Here is a 23,884-nt window from a genome sequence, read left to right as displayed (position 1 = left end):
GCCCCGCCCCCACTCGCCCATTCGTCTTCCTTCACATCTCCCTCAACGTCCGCACCCTCGATTGGATGAAAGAGCTGCCAATCGTCCATCAAGTTCAGTTGCGACCTCCTTTGTGACGTCTCAACTGCTTCGGCCGAATTTGTGCCAACGGCTCTCTCCGCATGCGCCTTCCAGACGGGCCGTGTCCGGCAGCCACAAGCGCGTGCGCGTGCGCAGTCGCCCTCGGTGAAGCGGACAGGATGTGATTGCCGCAGATGCTACAATGATGAGCTCAGCACCAAGTGCTGGACGACCCAGGGGCTGAGGCAGCTTCTGTGGAGGAAGGGCATGGAGAAACGACCACCCATCCGAACCCTGCAGAGGATTAAAGTTAATCATGAAGGCCAACATGCCATTAGCGTTGTGTAAGAAAAAGCTGATGCTGGTTTAAATCTAAGGTAGATACAAAATGCTGGAGTAACTCAGCGGGACAGGCAGCATCTCCGGAGAGAAGGAATGGGTGACGTTTCGGGTCGAGACCCTTCTTCAGACTGGAGTGGGCGGGAATAGACTGTGGTCTGAGACAGTAAGACTGGTGGGAGAAGTGGGCAGGGGAGGGCTCGGCAATCGTTTCGCTGAACACCTCTGCTCAGTCCGCCTTAACTAACCTGATCTCCCATTTGCTCCCCCTCCCGTTCCCAATCTGACCTTTCTGTCCTAGACCTCCTCCATTGTCAGAGTGAGGCCCAGCGCAAATTAAAGGAACTGCACCTCATATTTTGCTTGGGAAGCTTACACCCCAGCAGTATGAACATTGACTTCTATAACTTCAAATAGCCCTTGCTTTGCCTCTCTCCATCCCCTCCCCCTTCCCAGTTCTCCCACTTGTCTTACTGTCTATCTCTGTCCCGCCCACACCCCTGACATCAGTCTGAAGAAGGGTCATGACCCGAAACGTCACCATACCTTCTCTCCAGGGATGCTGCCTGTCCTGCTGAGTTACTCCAGCATTTTGTGTCTACATGCCATTAGCTTTTTTCACTGCCTGCTCCACCTGCATGCTTAATTTCAGTGACTCCCAGGTCTCATTGCTCCTCCCCTTTTCCTAATCTGACACTTTTCCGATAATAATCTGCCTTCTTGTTCTTGCCACCAAAGTGGATAACCTCACATTTATCCACATTATTCTGCATCTGCCATGCATCACCCAACTCAATCCAAGACACCATGCAGCCTCATAGCATCCTCCTCGCAGCTCACACTGCCACCAGCTTTGTGTCATCCGCAAACTTGGAGATGTTACATTTATTCCTTTGTCTAAATCGTTAATATATATTGTAAATAACGGGACCCAGCACTGATCCTTGCAGCACCCCACTAGCCACTGCCTGCCATTCTGAAAAGGACCCGTTAATTCCTACTCTTTGCTTCCTGTCTGCCAACCAGTTCTCTCTCCATGTCAATACCCTACCCCCAATACCATGTGCTCTAATTTTGCACATTAATCTCTTGTGCGGGGCCTTGTCAAAGGCTTGAGTCCCGATCAATCACATCTAGGATCTCCCTTATCCATTCTACTTGTTACATCCTCAAAAAATTCCAGTCAAGTATGATTTCCCCTTCATAAATCCATGCTGACTTTGACCAATCCTGTCACTGCTTTCCAAATGCGCTGCTTTAATAATCAACTCGAGCATCTTCCTTACTACCGATGTAAGGCTAACTGGTCTATAATTCCCTGTTTTCTCTCTCCCTCATTTCTTAAAAAGTGGGATTACATTAGCTACCCTCTAGTCCACAGGAACTGATCCAGCGTTTATAGAAATATTGAAAAAATGACCACCAATGCATCCAAAATTTCGAGGGCCACCTCCTTGAGTACTCTGGGATGCAGACCATCAGGCCCTGGGATGTATGTGCCTTCAGTCCCAACAGTTTACCTAACACCATTTCCTGATTAATGTGGATTCCCTTCAGTTCCTCCGTCACGCTAGATCCCCGGTCCCCTAGTATTTTTGGGAGATTGTGTCTTCCTTAGTGAAGACAGAACCAAAGTATTTGTTTAACAAGTTCGAGTGAAGGGCAAAGCAGGCAAATGTTAGGAAGCTTGGCTGATGAGAGAAATTCAGGCATTGTTCATAAACAAGAAGAATGCATGGGACAGGTGTAGGCAGCTGGGATCAAATGCATCCCTGGAGGAGTTTCGGGAACTAAGGAGTAAACTGAAAAAGGAAATCAGAAGGGCAGAAAGGGGCCAGGAGATAGCTCTGGTGGGTAGCATTGATAATCCCAAGTCTTTATCTATATAATTAAAAGTCTCATCTTGACCACTTCCTGTTTGCACTGCATATTGATTTTAGAAAAAACACTACCACTTACGGCTGTGATTTTTGGCCATCTTACTCAGAGTCCCCCTCCGCTGTGCAGGACAAGAGGATTTTTCCCATCGAAGAAAAATAAGAGTTACTAGTGTTTAAAAAATGTTGAGATTCTCTCTCCTGTCAATCACCGCTATGAAGGCCATGCCCCTGGGGGAGGGACTATAAAAGGGAGGGGGAGGGACTATAAAACCTGAAAATGTGGGCGTGGCTCAGTCTCTGCAAGATGAGGGAGGGAGAGGTCACCTTGGTGGCCTTGCACCCTGCTTGAAATGGTAGGAAACTGCTTTTGAATTTGGTGGCCTTGCACCCTGCTTGAAATGGTAGGAAACTGCTTTTGAATTTGGTGGTCTTGCACCCTGCTTGAAATGGTATGAAACTGCTTTTGAATTTGGTGGCCTTGCATCCTGCTTGAAATGGCAGGAAACTGCATTTGAATTTGGTGGCCTGCACTCTGCTTGAAATGGAATTTCAAGGAATAGCCGTGAGTCAACTGTCAGCCCACCAGCCGTGAATGACTGAGCTGCCAGCCCAAGAATCCATTCGGCCCACAATGTCCATACTCGCCCTCTGGAAACCAGTCCCTTCAGCCCATGACACCCATACTAGCGCTCCAGAAAGCCCCCTCCCCCTTCCCACTGGCCACCAATATTGGAATTGGTGGCGAGGTGGAATATTGCGTTAGGGGGACCAGCTCTCCCGTTTGAACATGGGACCCAATGGGTCCCACTTAGTTTAGTAAATACATAAGGGGGAAAAGGGTAACTAAAGAGAGAGTGGGACCTCTCAAGAATCAAAGTGGTCACCTCTGAGCGCAGCCACAGGAGATGGGCAAGGTCATCAATGAGTATTTCTCTGCTGTATTTACCGAGGAGAAAGACAGAACAGAAGAAGTTGGGGCAGTCAATGGAAGTGTCTTGAGAGCAGTCAGTTACCGTCAAAGAAGTACTGAAGGTAATATCGTGTATGAAGGCAGAGAAATCTCCAGGGCCTGATCAGATATATCCGACATTGAGGGAGACTAGAGAGGAAATTTACGAGTCGTCCTTAAATACAGGAGAGGTGCCCGAAGACTGCCGGTTGGCAAATGTTGTGCCTCTATTCAAGAAGGGCTACAGGGAAAATGCTGGGAACTATAGGCTGGTGAGCTTAACATCTGTAGTTGGAAAGTATTCTGAGGGATAGGTTATGCAGGCATTTGGATGGGCAAGGGCTGATTAGGGATAGTCAGCATCGTGTCTCACAAATCTGATTGAATTTTTTGAAGACATGACCAAAAAGGTCGATGAGGGCAGAACTGCAGATGTTGTATACATAGATTTCAGTAAGGCATTCGACAAGGTTCTGCATGGTAGCCTACTGTGGAAGGTTAGAAAATTTTTACCATTCCAAGATTTACAGCTTAAATACAATTTGGAAAGTAACCAATATTTTAGATATTTACAAACTCAAGATTATTTGAAAAAACATTCAAAAGATTATCAAAATGTGAAGCTGGACCCTTTAGAACAAAGCATGAATAGACAGGCAGAATTGGATCACTTAACATCGTATTTTTATAATACTATTTTAAATATAGACATACCTTCGACAGAAGGTATAAGAAAAGAATGGGAACAAGAATTGTCTATAGAAATCTCCAAGGACAGATGGGAAAATTATTTGTTATATATACATAAATGTTCGATCAACGTTAGACACATATTGATCCAATTTAAAATTGTACACAGATTATATTACTCAAAAACAAAATTAAATAAAAGAAATTCCAAATGTGCCTAACTAAAGAAGCAACAATAGCACATTCATTTGTTTCCTGTGCAAAACTTCAGATATTTTTGGAAGGAAAATGTTGAAAGCTTTTCAAAAATATTTAAATTAAGACTGGACCCAAATACAGAATTGATTATTTTCGGAACAATGAAAGCCTGTTCCGAACTAACTACATTTCAAAGATGTTTATTAAACTACGGTTTGATAACGGCAAAAAAACTTATACTTAAATTCTGGAAAGACGCTCCTATCCCAACGTTTATAATGTGGATAACAAATATGTCCGAAATACTACATCTTGAGGAAATGGGACTTGTTCTAGCAGGAAAACAAGAGCAATTCTTAAGAATATGGTCACCTTTCATTGATTTGTTACAGGTGTAATATGGTGCAACACAACCCTGGAAAATAATTATTTTAGAACTAGGTGATGGGTGTGAATCGTCATGAATTAGGCACATTCCCTTTCCTTCTTGCTTAGCCTTACCTTTTTTAGATTCCTTACTTATTTTCTTTTTCTTTTCTTAAAGCCCCCCTTTTCTGTGGGACCTTTTTTTTTCTTCTTTTCTTTTCACATTTTCAAGCACGCAGTCTACTTAACCATTATCATTCACTTAACGCCAACGACTGCAGACTACACTCCACCACTATCCACAATCTTATCTTCTTTCTCTTTTTTCTTTTCTTTTTCTATTAGAGGTTAAAGTTTAAAAAAAAAAAAGAAGTTGTACAAGAAATGTAATATGTTGCATATTATGATTAAGATGTATGTACATTGCTTCTAATAAAATTAATAAAAATAAAAAATTTTTAAAAAGTTTAATTTGACACCTAATTCACTTTCATATCTTCAGTATTAAAAAAGTTATGGCCATTTTCATACTCGGAAATTAGCATCTTGTTCCCTATTGCTTTTCCATTGACTTAACTCAAAAGCTGTGATCAAGGGCAGTTAAAAGCCCATAACTTTCTTTAAAATTAAGAGAACTGATTTTAATTTTCAGTTATTATAGATTGAAGCATTCTGAAACAAATATAAAACAATCTTACTTGGATGACTGGAAATTAAAGCATATAATTAGTTAGTTACCTAATTGTACCTAATTACAAAATTCAATTACTAGATCTAAACATCTATCCATTTCTTAAGAAAAGGTTAACATTTTTAAACAGCCGAAGTGGCCAAATAACATTCACACAAGAATTCACAATATAACATGATTTTAAAATCTCATTGTCATTAATTTATAGGCCAAATGGACGGAATTTAGTGTTTAATTCCCGTAAATTAATGGCCATTTAAATCATCTTGCGAGTGGGATTTTGTGGAACGCGATCGATTGGAACGTTGCATTTGCAGTGAACCCCATATTGGCAGGAAAAACACTGCCGGTCCGTATGGGGCCTAAATCACCTTTTCGCAACCTAAGAAGCACGTTTATATGTAAAATAAATGGCTTATCTTGCTTTGTCCCGTACATGAGATCCGTCCCGTTGACGGCTTTAGAAGTCGATTTTTAATTTACTCCAGCAATTAAATTATCCAGTGATGTTTTTAAAAAAACTTGATAAAACGCAAGTCGGATCGATTATTCTTCAGCAGCTAAACAGCCTGACAAAAATCGACTTCGACAGGCAGGAGAAAACCGCTTTTTAATCCCGTCCCCCTATCAAAGGCGCCAAAGCCGCGCACACGGCCAGTGGCAGAACTGCAGCGCCGCTGAAGGTAAGTTTTGTAACATACCTAAATACAGCTGTAATTCCCATTGGAAAGCAACAATACTAAGTGTAGGTAATTTTAATTACAGACTTTAGAGGACATCAAGAAGGAAGTATACATTGTATTCAAGACATTTTTGACATCATAAATTTTAATTCCACTATTCAGCAATTAAATCACAATCAGTGTGCAGATATTGTTATACATAACTGCTTGCAGAGACATGATATTGTCTTTATGACATATTGCATTGATAATTGCACCATTTTAAGGTAACTCTTTGCATTATAAAACAGAGGTAGATGAAAGTTATGATCTGAAAGTTTATACATAATTTCTTATTGAACTGAATGCTTGTTGCCATTCCTCACTTTTCTTTCATTCACAGCATCTCAAACAACAAAAGGAAGATAACAGTAAGAATTCCAAAAGATAGGAGTAGATTCAAAAACTCATTGCAATTAAAACGGTGAAATTGCTTCGTTGTCATTCGTACAAAAGCGCATTTTCTTTAGTTAACATTTCTAACATTCAGACATTAAGACCGTTGCAAATTATTAATAACAAAAGCCTGTAAAATTTGTGCATAATTTGTACAATACACATTCAAATTAACCAATGAATTTATACGATGAAAAACAATTTTAAAAACTCAATACTCTTTATGAAAAATGACAATATAAATGATATGTTTAAGATTCCTATTCCTTCGCTCCATAGATGCTGCCTCACCTGCTGAGTTTCTCCAGCATTTTTGTCTACCATATAAATGGTATGAGTGCTTTTCGCTTTTTGGGGTAGGTGTCAAACAATGTTACATAGAATTCATGGGATTGGGCTGCCATCATTGCATGGCTGAATAATACATATAGTATAAGAAACCACCATGTAAGGTGTTGTCCCTTAAAGGTCACACTTAAAGCAATGTAGATCAGCAGTTCAGCCAAATAATGTGGACAAGAAACCACTTCAAACCAATCACCTTCAGGGATGCTATATCGGAAGTTGGTCACTTCACCTAGATGTGAACAGAAACAGTTAATTACTTAAAGGGAAAAGTATAATCATGGAGCTGATCATTTCTTGCATACAAATTTCAATAGAATTTAAAAACAAAACTGGGTGGTTGCTTAACCACTGTCCCACATCATAAGTAATGACCCAGGGGAGAGCTTGGAGGGGATAGTGATCCTAAGGTGGAACATACATTGAAACATGGCTTTTTGTAAGGAAAATATTCTCAAGGAGAGGTGGTATTTAAGAGGCGGCACAGTGTCGCATTGGTAGAGCTGCTACCTCAGTGTCAGAGACCTGGGTTCGATCCTGACTGTGGGCGATGTCTGTGCAGAGTTTGTATGTTCTCCCAAAGGTCACATGGGTTTTCTCCGGCTGCTCCAGTTTCTGCCCATATTCGAAAGACTTGCAGGTTTGGAGGTTAATTGGCTTATGTAAATTTGTCCCTAGTGTGTAGGACGTAGAACTAGTGTATCGGTGATCGATGATCAGCGTGGACTCAGTGGGCTGCAGGGCCTATTTCCATGCTGTTTCTCTAAACTAAATCATCTGGCAACTGTAAAATTAATCAGTGTGCACCAACTGGAAATCATGAATCTCACCTACCATTATTTCTTAGCAAAAGTATAAGAAAGGAAAGAGGCAAAGCGAAAAAAAATGATAGCAAAGTAGAATAATAGCCTCAGGGGAACATCACTTTCAAAAACTGGGTGTGCTCTGCCATGGAAAATCCAACACATATTTTATTAAATTTGAATGCATGGTGTTTGAAGATATCATCTAATCTACCACAATGCAAAGCAGACCAGAAGGCCAAAATTAATTTACATGCTTACATTAACAGCTCTTGGGGAGAAGGGAAAACTGAGTCACTATAAATGATCAATGTTGCCAGACTGGTTGGGCTTGCAATGCAGATAAACCAGAAAGTGCTGGAAAATATCAATGCAAGAACATTGAATATCCTTTGGCTGTGAACGTCTTTATATAAAGACAGACCATGAATGTGGAATATTTATATTTACAGATGAAGTATGACCCATGGACATAGTTCTGAAGGAAGCCTATCAAATTGTGCTGCATTAAAAAAATAAATGAATTAAAGAAACAGCTTATAGGATTTTGGCTTATAATTAAAGATAGAATATGAAGAAATCCATGCAACTTTTAAATAGATGAACAGAGATGCAACAAAGTCAGTAATTAAGTGTTGCTTGACTACAATGAAGGAGAGGAACAATGCTTTTAAGCAGGCCATACAATAGTAGCCATGGTCAACTTCCCTCATGGGGGTTAATGCATATCCTGCATCCTGATTCACCGTCATTTAAAAATCAAGCTCCTTTTAAACCTCCTGCACAAATGAACAACTATCGCAAGACTACCAGCAGCATTGACATAAAGATTGGCAAGATATTTTCTACCAGAAAAAGCATTCTGAATAGCATGTAACTGCACAAAATAATAAACCATGTTGTTGGATTATTAAATACCAGGTTTTGGTATGCAAGTTTTGGTTCCATGTCAGACACCCATTTCAATTTATTAATTTGGGATTATGCCTCATCTCATTGGTTCACACATCATTTTCATACTTACACAAACAAGGTATAAAGGAAGAAGTTCTTACCCAATTTGTTTTTCCTCAGATTGGCCAGGATCATATGACTCTTGTGTTGATGAATTGTTCCCCACAAAAACAGCATTATTCCAGCAATATGGTACCATTGTCCTTGTGCAATCAGGTCACGAATTGTGTATGCTGCACATAAATTAAAAGATTAACAATATGCTTGCACACATTTTGTTTTAGCTATTCATCAATTTCACTCACTATCTTGACTCAGTGAAACAGTTCGACTGTTCAAATTCTCTAATATTAAAATTGATGAGCAACATAACACTGTCCGAGTACACCTATTATTGGTACAAAGTCAAAACTGTGCAGTGGTCTCCTGATGGAATTTACATATATAAAAACAACTTAATGGTCATGTTCACATCTGATTAACATGTACAATAGAATTCAATGTGCTCAAAAATCAAATCACGACATGACCTTCCAGCTGTGTTACTACTTTTATATTGTTGTATACCCAAAACTAAAATAAGCCAGTGCATAAACCAAAGTAACAATAGAATTAAAGGACACAGTGTTGGAGTAACTGCAGGTCAGGCAGTATCTCTGGAGAACATGGATAGGTGATGTTTCCTGAGTTACTCCAGCACTTTGTGTCCATTTGTGCATTAACCAACAATAGAATAATACCAGAGAATATTGTAGCAAAAAGGACATGATCTGGTCAATTCTGCCGGTGCCTATTTCTTGAAAGGGCTGTGCAACTAATTGATCCACGGCCCTGCAAATATTTCCTCTTGGAAATAATAATCTAATTCCCATTTCATTGTTGTTGGAGAGTCCGCAGAGGGCTGAGCCCTTAACTAGGTTACAAGCAGAGCAATAGAGAAGCAGGGAACCCCCCAGGTTCCCAGCAGAACATATATAATGCTCATAATTACCCTTTTTAGCGTGGATTCAATGTGTATTCTCATCCCTGAGAAACCATCCCGAGTGCTAATGGAGGCGTTGATGAAATGGAAGAACAGTGTGCAGCCAACTGGATGCCTATTTTTTTTTTAGTACAGCAGGGTAACTACATACAAAGGATTGGACTCCAGAACCATGTGCTAATGGGTTACTGGAATATACATTGCTTTATGTATTTTATTCTTGTTGGCAATGCCCCTTACTGCTTGTGCTGTTGTTACGTAACAAGCTATTGAGACCCACTTCATGAAATCCTTTTGAAAGTCCCCATACACAGCATAACTGCAAATGCCTACGTAAACCTCTCTGTTATATCATTGAATGGTAAAAATTGATGCTGCAATAAAAATAACAATAAGCAGCTCTGGGGCTGAGGCTTTATTTTCAGTCAGGTTCAAGATACAATCACGAAACATCCATGATAATTTATATTATAAACAGCAAAAGCCCAATAAAGTACTATATATAGTATGTAGGCAGCTTATGGAATTCAGTCTTATACTCATTAAAATGTTACGATCCAAATTGGAGGTCTGGTGGGACAACATATTTCTGTTAATAAACCCAGATTTTGGCTCGGTTTACCGAGAATGAGACCTGCATCAAGACAGTAAACTGGACATTTGCCGCACCCTTCCTTTATGTACTCAGCTACAGAACTGGTTCCAAAGAATTAAAGGATTGCAAATATTATAATATGTAGGAGGGAACTGCAGATGCTGGTTTAAATCAAAACTAAACAGTGGGGGGGGGGGGGGGGGAGTCAACAATTTGGAATTGTATGCGTGCAGTTAACGGGAAAGAGAGTGTAGGAATGGTCATGCTTAAACTAACAGGTCAGGGGGATGGGAAGCAATACAATGAGACAGAGGGCCATAATAGGAGGACAGAAGCAAAAGGTAGAAGGGACATGAGAAAAACAAACCTGAAAGCTTTGTGCCTTAATGCGAGGAGCATTCATAATAAGGTGGATGAATTGAATGCGCAGTTAGCAGTTAAGGGATATGATATAGTTGGAATTACGGAGATATGGCTCCAGCGTGACCAAGGCTGGGAGCTAAACATGCAGGGGTACAGAAAGGAAGAGGAGGTGGGGGTGGCATTGCTGGTTAAAGAGGAAATTAATGCAATAGCAAGGAGAGACATTAGCTTGGATGCTGTAGAATCGGTATGGATAGAACTGCGAAATAGCCAAGGGCAAAAAAGGATTGTTGGAGTTGTATACCTACCACCAAACAGCAGTAGGGAGGTTGAGGATATCATCATGCAGGAAATTAGGGATGTGTGTAGCAAAGGTACAGCAGCTATCATGGGTGACTTTAATCTACATATTGATTGGGCCAAGCAAACTGGTAACAGCGCTGAGGAGGAGGATTTCCTGGAATAGATACATAGATACATAGAAAATAGGTGCAGGATTAGGCCATTCGGCCCTTCGAGCCTGCACCGCCATTCAATATGATCATGGCTGATCATCCAACTCAGTATCCCGTACCTGCCTTCTCTCCATACCCCCTGATCCCTTTAGCCACAAGGGCCACATCTAACTCCCTCTTAAATATAGCCAATGAACTGGCCTCAACTACCCTCTGTGGCAGAGAGTTCCAGAGATTCACCACTCTCTGTGTGAAAAAGTTTCTTCTCATCTCGGTCCTAAAGGATTTCCCCCTTATCCTTAAGCTATGACCCCTTGTCCTGGACTTCCCCATCATCGGGAACAATCTTCCTGCATCTAGCCTGTCCAACCTCATAAGAATTTTGTACGTTTCTATAAGAACCCCTCTCAATCTCCTAAATTCTAGCGAGTATAGGGTGATTTCACGAAAGGTCACTGGAGCGTAAATCCCCACTCACGTGACCGAAAATTTTAACTGGGGGACAAACGTCACTTCCGGTACATGTTAGTGGATGGGAAAACACGCATTTTCACACCCGTTAAAAACATCGAAAACGGCCAGGTTTTGAGCTGCAATTTACTGTGCCAGTCGGGGTGACCGTGAGGAACAGCTACCTAAATTTACAGTCCAAAAAAAAGATAGAAACTAAGGTAAATACAAGAGGGAGCTGAAGGTGTAAATACAGCGGAAGTGCTAGCGGACTTTTTTCTTGGAGATTTAAAGATCCAAAATATCGGGAATTATCGCGTTTGCTCGCTGCATTTCATCAAAAGTGGCATTATTGACTTTTTATCTTTATTCATTTGTTATATGAAAAGTATTAAAAGTTAGAAACCCGTCAGTAAAATTGCAAAATCGCCCATGGTTCTCGGGTGGGGTTTAACATGCAAAATGAACACGCTTCTGAAGCTCCATTTATCATTTAAATAATCGTAAACTCTCAATGCGTTTGGAAATCAATTTTACTGAGATGCAAGCTTACGATTATTTAAATGGTAAATGGAGCTTCAGAAGCATTTTTATTTTGCATGTTAAAACCCACCTGAGAACCATGGGCGATTTTGCAATTTTACTGACGGGTTTCTAACTTTTAATACTTTTCATATAACAAATGAATAAAGATAACAAAGCCAATAATGCCACTTTTGATGAAATGCAGCGAGCAAACGCGATAATTCCCGATATTTTGGATCTTTAAATCTCCAAGAAAAAAGTCCGCTAGCACTTCCGCCTTGTTTACACCTTCAGCTCGCTCTTGTATTTACCTTAGTTTCTATCTTTGTTTTGGACTGTAAATTTAGGTAGCTGTTCCTCACGGTCACCCCGACTGGCTCCGTAAATTGCAGCTCAAAACCTGGCCGTTTTCGATGTTTTTAACGGGTGTGAAAGTGCGTGTTTTCCCATCCACTAACATGTACCGGAAGTGACGCTTGTCCCCCAGTTAAAATTTTCGGTCACGTGAGTGGGGATTTACGCTCCGGTGACCTTTCGTGAAATCACCCTATAAGCCAAGTCTATCCAGTCTTTCTTCATATGAAAGTCCTGACTTCCCAGGAATCAGTCTGGTGAACCTTCTCTGCACTCCCTCTATGGCTATAATGTCCTTCCTCAGATTTGGAGAACAAAACTGTACGCAATACTCCAGGTGTGGTCTCACCAAGACCCTGTACAACTGCAGTAGAACCTCCCTGCTCCTATACTCAAATCCTTTTGCTATGAAAGCTAACATACCATTCGCTTTCTTCACTGCCTGCTGCACCTGCATGCCTACTTTCAATGACTGGTGTACCATGACACCCAGGTCTCGCTGCATCTCCCCTTTTCCTAATCGGCCACCATTTAGATAATAGTCTGCTTTCCTGTTTTTGCCACCAAAGTGGATAACCTCACATTTATTCACATTATACTGCATCTGCCAAACATTTGCCCACTCACCCAGCCTATCCAAGTCACCTTGCAGTCTCCTAGCATCCTCCTCACAGCTAACACTGCCCCCCAGCTTAGTGTCATCCGCAAACTTGGAGATATTGCCTTCAATTCCCTCATCCAGATCATTAATATATATTGTAAATAGCTGGGGTCCCAGCACTGAGCCTTGCGGTACCCCACTAGTCACTGCCTGCCATTGTGAAAAGGACCCGTTTACTCCTACTCTTTGCTTCCTGTTTGCCAGCCAGTTCTCTATCCACATCAATACTGAACCGCCAATACCGTGTGCTTTAAGTTTGTATACTAATCTCTTATGTGGGACCTTGTCGAAAGCCTTCTGAAAGTCCAGATACAACACATCCACTGGTTCTCCCCTATCCACTCTACTAGTTACATCCTCGAAAAATTCTATAAGATTCGTCAGACATGATTTACCTTTCGTAAATTCATGCTGACTTTGTCCAATGATTTCACCACTTTCCAAATGTGCTGCTATCCCATCTTTAATAACTGACTCTGTATACGAATGTATACGGGATGGTATTTTAGACAATAGACAATAGGTGCAGGAGTAGGCCATTCGGCCCTTCGAGCCAGCACCATATTTTAAACCAATATGTAGTGGAACCGATAAGAGGGCAGGCCATGCTAAACTGGGTATTCTGTAATGAGGAAAGATTAGTTAGTGATCTTGTTGTGCAAAGCCCCTTGGGCAACAGTGACCGTAATATGATGGCATTCTGCATTAGTAAGTAAGTTTATTGGCCAAGTATTCACATACAAGGAATTTGCCTTGGTGCCCCACCCACAAGTAACAACATGACATACAGTGACAGTTACGAATGACTCGGAAAACACTAAACATTAATAATAATAATAAACATTAATGATAAAACACCATTAATCAAGCATGTGAACCAACAAAATATATTCAATATCATCAATCAAACGGAGGCTACAGATTTTTGGCTGTTAAGTAAAGCAACTACTCGTGGATAAAAACTGTATTTATGTCTGGCTGTGGCAGCTTTGACAGTTCGGAGTCGCCTTCTGGAGGGAACGATTCAAAGAGTTTGTGGCCAGGGTGAGAGGGGTCAGAGAAGATCTTGCCCACTCGCTTCCTGGCCCTTGCAGTGTACAGTTCATCAACGGAGGGAAGGTTGCAACCTTCTCTGCTGATCGGACGATTTGCTGCAGCCTACAGGTATCATGCTTGGTGGCTGAGCCAAACCAGACCATGATGGAGAAGGTGAGAACAGACTCTACGATCGCCGTGTAGTATTGTAGTATTGACTGTGGAGTCGATGGTAGCCCCCCCCACTTAAGGTTCTTGGAGATGATGGTTCCCATAAACTTAAAAGACTCCACAGATGTGACTGTGGTGTTGTTGATGGCGAGTGGGGTGAGGGGAGGGGGAGCTCTCCTAAAGTCTACAATCAATTCCACTGTCTTAAGAGCATTGAGCTCTAGGTTGTTGCGACGGCACCAGGATGCCAGCTGTGACACTTCCTGTCTGTAGACAGATTCCTCCCCATCCTGGATCAGTCCAATCAGGGTTGTGTCGTCCGCAAACTTGAGAAGCTTGACAGAGGAGTCTGTGGAGGTGCAGTCGTTGGTGTAGAGAGAGTAGAGGAGAGGGGAGAGTACGCAGCTTTGCGGTGCTCCTATGCCGAGCGTTTCCGGGTCCGAGATGTGCTTTACCAACCTCACATGCTGCTTCATGTCTGTCAGGAAGCTGGTGATCCACCGACAGAGAGGTTCAGGCATAGTCAATTCGGAAAGTTTGGAATGTAGTAGCTCTGGCACAATGGTGTTGATTGCAGAGCTAAAATCAACTAACAGGATCCTCGCATAGGTCCCCTGGCAGTCCAGGTGCTGTAGGATGAAGTGCAGGCCCAGGTTGACTGCATCATTCACAGATCTATTGGCCCGATAGGCAAATTGCATAGGATCCATAGGATTTAGGACACAATTCAGACTGAAGGAGACTTTGAAGGTATGAGATGGGAATTGGCTAGGATAGACTGGTAAATTAAAGGGTTGACGCTGGAGATGCAATGGCAAAGATTTAAAGACCGCATGGATGAACTCCAAAAATTGTTCATCCCTGTCTGGCGAAAAAACAAAATGGGGAAGGCAGCTCAACCATGTATCTCCCGTAACCTGTTTCAGGTTGTTTACCTTGTTCAGGTTGTTACAACCTGTAACATAATAACTGTGTATGATTAGGTAATATGTATAATGTATGTTTTCGTGTGTTGTCTATTTGTGCCTGCGATGCTGCTGCAAGCAAGTTTTTCATTGTTCCTGCACCTCAATACATTTGCGCATCCAAAATTAAACTAAACTTGAGAACTGGAGACCATAGACTTTAAATGGTTGTCAAAAGAAACAGGGATATCGTGTAGAAAAAACTTAATGAGCAGCTAGGATGTGAATCCAAAGCCTGACCAGGTAGAAGGAGCTTTAATTGTGTTTTTTATATGCGATTTCGTAAGCATCTGAACTGAAACAGGTTACGGGAGATACATAACCAATGGCAGTAAATCGACTGCGCTTACAGAATGCATATGGACAGCAGACACTCCACCTCTCCCATCCCACCATCAGTCCAAACCAGTTACATAATTCCATACAACGCCTCCACAGGGTCTATATTCCACAGAGATACAAAGAGTACTTGTGAATAAACACAAAATGCTGGAGTAACTCAGCGGGACAGGCAGCGACTCTGGAGAGAAGGAATGGGTGACATTTCGGGTTGAGACCTTTCTTCAGATTGAACTGAACTCTCGTCGGTGAGAGTACTTGTGCTTGGCTGAAGGAGGGTCTCTACCTGAAATGTCACCCATTCCTTCTATCCAGAGATGCTGCCTGTCCCGCTGAGTTACTCCAGCTTTTTGTGTCTATCTTCAATTTCAGAGTTAAATAAAAAACACAGTACTGGAGAAACTCAGCGGGCTAGGCGGCATCTGTGGAGGGAATGGATTAGGAGTTGTTTCAGGCCAGGGTTCTTCTGCAATAGGAAGGAACTGCAGATACTGTTGTCTTTGCAAAACGTCAAATGATTCCGCGAATGCCAAGGAAGAGAGAGCGAGAGAGCGATAGATAGATAGATAGATAGATAGATAGATAGATAGATAGATAGATAGATAGATAGATAGATAGATAGATAGATAGATAGATAGATAGATAGATAGATAGATAGATAGATAGACAAGAGAAGAGAACAAGAGAGATAGAGAAATTCCAACCTCTTGACCCCAAGCACCATGGTAGATCAATGCTTACCAAAATAATCCGCTCTATATTCTTTGGCAGTCCAAAAGCGGCAAAGGAAAATTAAAAATGGATCGACTGTGCTTGTATTCACTGGAATTTAGAAGGATGAGAGGGTATCTTATAAAAACATATAAAATTCTTGAAGGATTGGACAGGCTAGACGCAGGAAAAATTTCCCGATATTGGGGGAGTCCGGGACCAGGGGTCACAGTTTAAGAGAAGGGGTAGAGATGAGGAAAAACTTTTTTACCCTGAGAGTTGTAAATGTGTGGAATACTCTGCCACAGAAGGCTGTGGAGGCCAATTCACTGGATATTTTCAAGAGAGAATTAGATTTAGCTCTTTGGGCTAAACGAATCAAGGGATATAGGGGAAAAAGCAGGAATGGGCAAGTCATAGTCATAGAGTAATACAGTGTGGAAACAGGCCCTTCGGCCCAACTGAAACACACCGGCCAACGATGTCCCAGCTACACTAGTTCCACTTGCCTGCGCTTGGTCCATATCCCTCCAAACCTGTCCTATCCACGTACCTGCCTAACTGTTTCTTAAACGATGGGAGAGTCCCAGCCTCTACTACTTCCTTTGGCAGCTTGTCCCATATGCCTGCCACCCTTTGTTTGAAAAAGTTTTCCCTCGGATGCCTATTAAATCTTTTCCCCTTCACCTTGAACCCATGTCCTCTGGTTCTCGATTCCCCTACTCTGGACAAAAGACTGTGCATCTACCCGATCTATTCCTCTTATGATTTTGTATACCTCTTCATATCTCCCCTCATCCTCCTGCGCTCCATGGAATGGAGACCCAGCCTACTCAACCTCTCCCTATAGCTCACACCCTCTATAGACACTACTCAGAGGCCTACCATTTACTGTGTAGGTCCTGCCCTTGTTCGACATCCCAAAATGCAACATCTCACACTCCTCTGTGTTAAATTCCATCAACCATTCCTCTTCCCACCTGGCCAATCGATCCAGATCCTGCTGCATTGTTCACAACCATCTTCACTATCTGCAAAATCACGAACTTTTGAATCATCAGCAAACTTGTTAATCTTGCCCTGTATGTTCTCATCCAAATCATTGATGTAGATGACAAACAGTAACTGGTCCAGCACCGAACCCTGAGGCACAACACTCGTCACAGGCATCCAGTCCGAGAATCAATCATCACCATTACCCTCTGCTTCCTTCCATGGAGCCAATTTGCTATCCATTCAGCTATCTCTCCTTGGATCCCATGCGATCTAACCTTCCAGAGCAGCCTACCATGCGGAACCTTGTTGAATGCCTTACTGAAATCCCTGTAAACAACATCTACAGCTCTGTCCTCATCAATCTTCTTGGTCAGGTCTTCAAAAAAATCAATCAGATTTGTGAGACACGACCTCCCACATACAAAACCATGTTGACAGTCCCTAATCAGCCCTTGCCCATCCAAATGCCTGTATATCCTATCCCTCTGAATACTCTCCAGTAACTTACCAATTACAGATGTTAAGCTCACCGGCCTATAGTTCCCTGCATTTTCCCTGCAGCCCTTCTTGAAAAGAGGTACAGGTGCACAACCTTTTATCCGAAAGCCTTGGGACCAGACACTTTTCGTAATTCAGAATTTGTCGGTCTTCGGAATGGAAATTTTTTAGCGTAGATTTTAAAGGCTGGCTCAGTGGTAGAGTGCTCGGCTCATATCCGCAAGGTCGCGAGTTTGCGCCTTGATCCCGGCAGTTACTCGGTCGCGAGTTTGAGTCTTCAATGTAGTTTTTTCTTGCAGAATAAATGTCTGTATGAAATGCAGTGTAGGAGAGGTGTACTGACTGTGTGGGCAGAACTTTGGAAGTGATTGCCCACCAGTCTAAAAAGCCGCTGTGTCTCCCTGTCCCTGGGATAGCAGGGGGCGATCAAATAGCACAATACCCCCCTCCCCCTCCAACTCCAGAGGAATCCGCTCCCCGATGGGCCGCTACGGCGACAAGTGGCAGTTTGCCCACAGCCCGAGCTGCGCCCCCTCATCCGCCACCCCAAGAACAAGACGTACCTTGCACAACATCAGCTTCTGCACCTACGTGTTCCTCTGGAGTTGGAGCGGGGCTGGGCTGGAGTTGCTGCTGGCTGTGGGTCTCTGGGATCTCCGTGCTTGCAGTGGGCCTGTGGGTCGGTGTCCCGTTGGTCCTGACGTCTCCGGCCACCCCCCTGGACAGGAGCTGAGACTGGGAACTGTACCGCCCTTGCCCCCTCCCTCTGCAACTGCAAACAACCCCACTCTCCTGCAAGGACGGTACAGTTCCCGGAGGATGGCAGGTGGCCGGAGACGTCAGGACCAACAGGAACCCGCTCCCCGATGGGCCCCTACGACGCCCCGAGCTGCGCCCCGTCATCAGCGGGGCTGGGCTGGGCTGCTGTTGGCTGTGGGTCTCTGGGATCTCCGTGCTTGCAGTGGGCCTGGGGGTCGGTGTCCCGATGAGGGGGCGCAGCTCGGGGAACGGCTTCTGGTGGTCCTGACGTCTCCGGCCAGTTTGCAGTTTTCCTCTGGAGTTGGAACGGGGCTGGGCTGCTGCTGGCTGTGGGTCTCTGGGATCTCCGTGTTTGCGGTGGGCCTGGGGGTCGGTGTCCCGTTGGTCCTGACGTCTCCGGTGACTGGCACGGTCCTGCTGCAATCGCCGACGTGAAGACAGTGCAAAGCCCCCACGCCGGTGCAATGGGCGGGGAGCTGAAGAGGGGACGGAAGGGGTCACACACATGGCCGGGAAGCAGAGGGGTGTAGGTGGGGTGAAACTGAAGGGAGCGACAATCTGCTGCTGCCTGCCCCGCTGAGTTAAAAAGTTCCCACGCAAGACTCACGATACACTGTGTATCGTGAGTCTACCGTGGGAACTTTTTAACTCAGCGGGCAGGCAGCAGCATATTGTCAATTATTAACCCTCCCGCGCAATATAGCCTCACCTTCTCTTTTATGAATGGGGGGATTTAGTTCCCCTTTCTTCGAGGACCGACCGGAGGTTCCGCTGTCACCTCTGCGGGCCGCCCTCGGTGAACGTTTTCAAGGACCTTTCTTCAAGGACTGAAAAAATGGCCGCTATTCGGAGGTTTTCGTTGTTTGGATCTTCGGGATAAAAGGTTGTGCACCTGTACAACATTTGCCACCCTCCAGTCTTCCGGTACCTCTCCTGCATTTAATGACGACTCGTAAATTTCAACCAGGGCTCCCGCAATTTTTTCTCTAGTTTCCCACAATGACCTCGAATATATCAGATCAGGCCCTGGAGATTTGTCTACCTTCAAACACGACGGTACCTTCAGTACCTCTTCGACAGTAACTGATTTTAATTGATCAGCCATGGTCATATTAAATGGTGGTGCTGGCTCAAAGGGCCAAATAGCTTACTCCTGCACCTATTTTTCTATATAATCCTATATATAATTTCTATATAATCCTCCAACACTTTCGCGACCTCCAACGAGATCCCACTATTGGCCACATCTTCCCATCTCCACCCATTTCTGTTTTCCCCTTTAGATTGTAATCTATAGTAAACATCCTATATTGTACACAAAATATCTTCCATGATAATTCTCAACACCATTGCCCACTAGGCTGCTTTCTCAGCCCTTTATTATACTCCCTGTATATTCATAACTATGTGGCCTAATTCAACTCTAACTCTTTTTACAAATTTGCAGATGACACTCGCACAGTGGGCCTGATCTCGAGCAATGTTGAGATGGAGTGAAATAAGGAGATAGAAAGCTGACTAACATGGTGTCAAGAGATAACAGCCTCTCCCTTATTTACTTCAGGAAGTTGGGTGGAGTACACGTCCCAGTTTGCATCAATAGTGCTTAAGTGGAGATGGTCAAGAGCTTCAAGTTCCAAGCTGTAAATATCATCAACAAATTGTCCTGGACCAACCACATGGACACCACAGCCAAAAAATCATCTCAACAACTCTACTTCTCCAGAAGGCCAAGTAAATTCAGCACGTCTCCAGTGACTCTTACCAATTTCTACAGGTGCACCACAAAAAGCATTCTATAGGGATGCATCACAGCTTGGTTTGATAAATGCTCTGCCCAAGTCTGTAAGAAATTGCAGAGTTGTGGATGTAGCCCAGTCCATGATATAAACTAGCCAACACCCCATCAGGAAAGCAGAAAACATAATCAAGGACCATTCACAACCTGGTCGTTATTTCTTCTCCTTCCTCCTGGAAATTAGACAATACAGAAGGTTGAAAACGTGTACTACCAGATTCAAGAACAGCTTCCCTAGTGTTATTGGAATATTGAATAAATTGAGAATGTTTTCCTGCATACCAATAAATACCAAAACCCAAATAGGCTAGAAGATGAAACTAGGCAAATTTTCCTTATGCTCAGAAGATTGCTATTTTATATTATATCTTGTGTATTAACTAGTCAATTAACAAGCTGCCTATATTTTCAAATTATGCAATTAAAAACATACCTTTTGTCCCAAGAAGGGGTCCTTCACAATGCACTGTTAAACCCACAAGCACATAATAAACCAAACCCCAACAATACTGTACTGGGTGAATGGCACCGTTAGAAAACACAGAGATAAAGATGCACTCTATGAGGCGTCGAACTCCCTGCATACACATCATCATTTGTACCAGGAGGACAGATAATTCATTACCTGAAAAATAAATATTAAAGCTATAAAAGAATGCAAGTTTTAAATTGTCACTATTAACCACTCATTTCCTTATCTATATTTCTACAGCATGAAGGTAAATGTCTTATTAAATGTTGAATAGATTTTAATATTAAATAGATCAGCTTTATATTGTTTTACTACCGCTCTATGGGAATGATTACTTCTTATCATCTGGGCTTGCCCTAGAGTTAAGAAATAATCATCCCCATTCATGCACATCTCAGTAGTTTATTGTTATCTTATGTCAAAAGCAAAAACATTGTACTTACCAGGCTCTAAGTGTAATATGCTTCCAGATAGGGAACCGAGCAATGCTTGAAACCATACTGGGAAAGGCTGACCAAAAAACAGACTGCGGCATGTAATTCCAAGTAGAAAACTATTCCAGGTCACTGAAACCACATAGAAATGAGAAAACCACCTGCAAACACAAAATTAAAATATAAAGGCACTGCCATCTTATTGACTTACAACATTCTTTTCGGACAAATTTCTGTGCTCGCAGAAGAACATCATCATCTTTTAACTTTGTTTCACTATTGGACAGTATACTTTGTTCTGATGTCGAAAACTGGCTTAGATTAAAAATTCATAATGCAGGCATGAGATTTCTCCACGGATCCGCGGATTTTGAAATTCGGTGAAAAAAAGAACTGTCTAAATCTCTGCTACAAATGGCTTTCCACGAGACAGTGAGCCGACCGTCTTTGCATGCGCGTCTCTACGGCTAGCGCTCAGCTCCACACATGTAGAGTAGCGGTTTTCCTCTGTCCGCTTACCGGGGTTGGGGCGGGGAGCACAGAGTTACGGACACGTACACGTACAAAACGCTAATTAGAGTAAGCAAGCAAGGAACAGGTATCATGTTACAAGTATGTGTGGGTGTAGGTGTAATATAAAATATTTTCAATATGACAAGTGTAAACATCAAGGATTTGTTGTCATTTTAAGGTATGGTTATCACACATTTTCCGTGTAAATTAAGAAGTGACAAACAAATAAAATGTGTTCTTTTAAGGTACAATAAAAGGATCCCTATCTCTCTTCTTTTTTCATTTTTTTCCTGTCTCATGCCTGTAATGGCAAATTATTTTGGGGAATCTAGACATAATAGCAAGGCCAGCTTTTATTTCCCATTCTAATTGGCCTTGAGAATGTGGTGGTAAGCCATCTTCATGAACTACTGTACACAGGACTGTCTAATGCTGCCAATTTATTGTTAAGAGTTGTAACACTGATCAGATTTGTACCAAATTATGATATAAAGCTAGCTATAAATATCATATTTATCACTGTGTTTTAGCAATGTGTACACCTTTATTATTGCGTCAATTGTGTTAGTTAAAAGCAAAGATTATAGAGGAGCTCCTCTATAATCTTTGGATAAAAGGGTGGAAAGCATACTTTTTTTTAAAAACAAACATTGAATATCGTTTAACTTCAATGCTTTCAGTTCACGTGCAGCACAGAGAAGAATTGGGATTAAAAGTCTAATAATGTTGCAGAATACTTCAGATTCAGATGAGTTTATTGTAATATGTACCAGGGTGCAGTGAAATTTCTTGCTCGCATTAATATATAGTACAAGATATGCATGATAACGATAGTTACAATAAATATAATGGTAAATGTAAAACAGCAGAATGGTCCAAAGTCTGTAGTCCCATCTGATGTTATGTAAAACAAACACAATACATTTCTGTAATATTGCCTGGTCTGAATTGTGTTGAAACAGTTTGTTTACACAACCCACATTCACAAATTCTTAAAACTTAGTCTATATTTAAAACATAGAATGAGGCCATTCAGCCTCTCAGGCTCTGCTGAATCCCAACAGAGCAATTCCATGATTTCCATTCCACCTTTCTTCATTGCTATGTACCTCTATAACTTGCTCTTTCTCAAAAATGTTCCTGAATGCCCCTTTACTTATTGATATCAATGTGCACTAATGGGTAATTTACATCAACTGATAAACCTACATGGGGGAGGGGGAGAAGGAACCAGACCATGTGGAAGAATGGAGATAATGTGCAAATACTGTATATGTACAATTATACAAGTTTACTTTCAGCAAAGTGATGGGTCACCATCAATGTGATCAACAAGCACTTTGTCCCCAATGCCACCACTCTAGACGACAAGCCTGTCTAAGAGAGGTGCAGCATTGTGTTTTTCTCTCCACTTCCTCACTCATCTCCCTCTGCTTACACTCCTCCCTACATACAAGTCATGATGAACAAGCATTCATCAACCTCATCAAAATAGCACCCACAGCATTTTTCCAGGACAATCCTGCTCTCAATCTCAACCCACACACTTCCTTTGTTCTCTCCAAAATCCCAACCATCTCCTGAACAACTTAAAACACATTTTGCACTTCAAAGACAAAGTTGCAATTTTACACTTGCACTTGAACAATTATTAACCTGAAATATTAATTTTATTTCTCTCTCCACAAATGCTGTCTGACCCAACTATCTACCGCATTTTGTTTTTTTTGCTGCTATCCATGAGAGACAATATCCCCAAACAATATCCAAATGTATACTCGGGCTGTTTTAAATAGAGGAAGACGCTCGGTACTACAGGAAGGGATTGACGGATTCCTGAGCTGTGAGCAGGTCTGGGTTGCACACGGATCTCCCTCCCAATCGCACCCAATCCCTTGCCTGACCCCCTCCCGCTGATCTAAAGTCGGCTGCTGCTGCTGCTGCTGTTGTTTGGTTTATACCTTTTCGGGAGGTCTCGGCGCTGGAGCCAGAGAGGCCGCTGAAATAAATGGCCTTTGCTCTTTCCGTAGCGCATGAAATCCTGAAATAACACGCTGCAAATACCCGGACCCGACCACACATTGCGAAATATAACCGAGATCAGGAAAACCGCGGCGAAGGCGAGCCAGACGGCGGACAGCGGCCCCAGGCCGGACCCCGCGACCATGTTGGATGAGCGGGGCGAGGGGAGGGAGGCTGGGGAAGAGGAAGCGCCGGCTGGCTGGCGGCTGCCGGAGCTGGTGGAGCTGGTAGAGCTGGTGGAGCGGGTTTCCGCCCCGACAACTGAGCGCCGCTGCTGCCGCCGCCGGCCTTTCCCCGCCGTGTTACTGCCCCGCCGGGCAGGGCCAGGACACCGAGAGACCGCGGTCGGCGTCAGTCATTGAGTGACACAGCGTGGAAACAGGCCCTTCGCCC

General features: G+C 42.8%; 1 protein-coding gene across 1 annotated transcript; it reads right to left on the bottom strand.

The window, feature by feature from the left end:
• Positions 1-5,983: 5,983 nt before the first annotated feature.
• On the bottom strand, positions 5,984-23,681 carry srd5a3 (steroid 5 alpha-reductase 3). The gene is made up of 5 exons (XM_033028915.1): positions 23,431-23,681; positions 20,966-21,117; positions 20,484-20,675; positions 8,495-8,626; positions 5,984-6,868 (listed from the first exon to the last, which is right to left on the bottom strand). Exons 1-5 carry the CDS (start codon positions 23,634-23,636, stop codon positions 6,609-6,611), a joined length of 942 nt encoding a protein of 313 aa, XP_032884806.1. The 5' UTR covers positions 23,637-23,681; the 3' UTR covers positions 5,984-6,608.
• Positions 23,682-23,884: the final 203 nt, after the last annotated feature.

The sequence above is a fragment of the Amblyraja radiata genome, chromosome 1 (assembly GCF_010909765.2).
Source record: "Amblyraja radiata isolate CabotCenter1 chromosome 1, sAmbRad1.1.pri, whole genome shotgun sequence".
Taxonomy (NCBI): Eukaryota; Metazoa; Chordata; class Chondrichthyes; order Rajiformes; family Rajidae; genus Amblyraja; species Amblyraja radiata.
The sequence above is the reverse complement of the archived record's forward strand: the minus strand, read 5'-3'. Positions and strand labels throughout refer to the sequence as shown.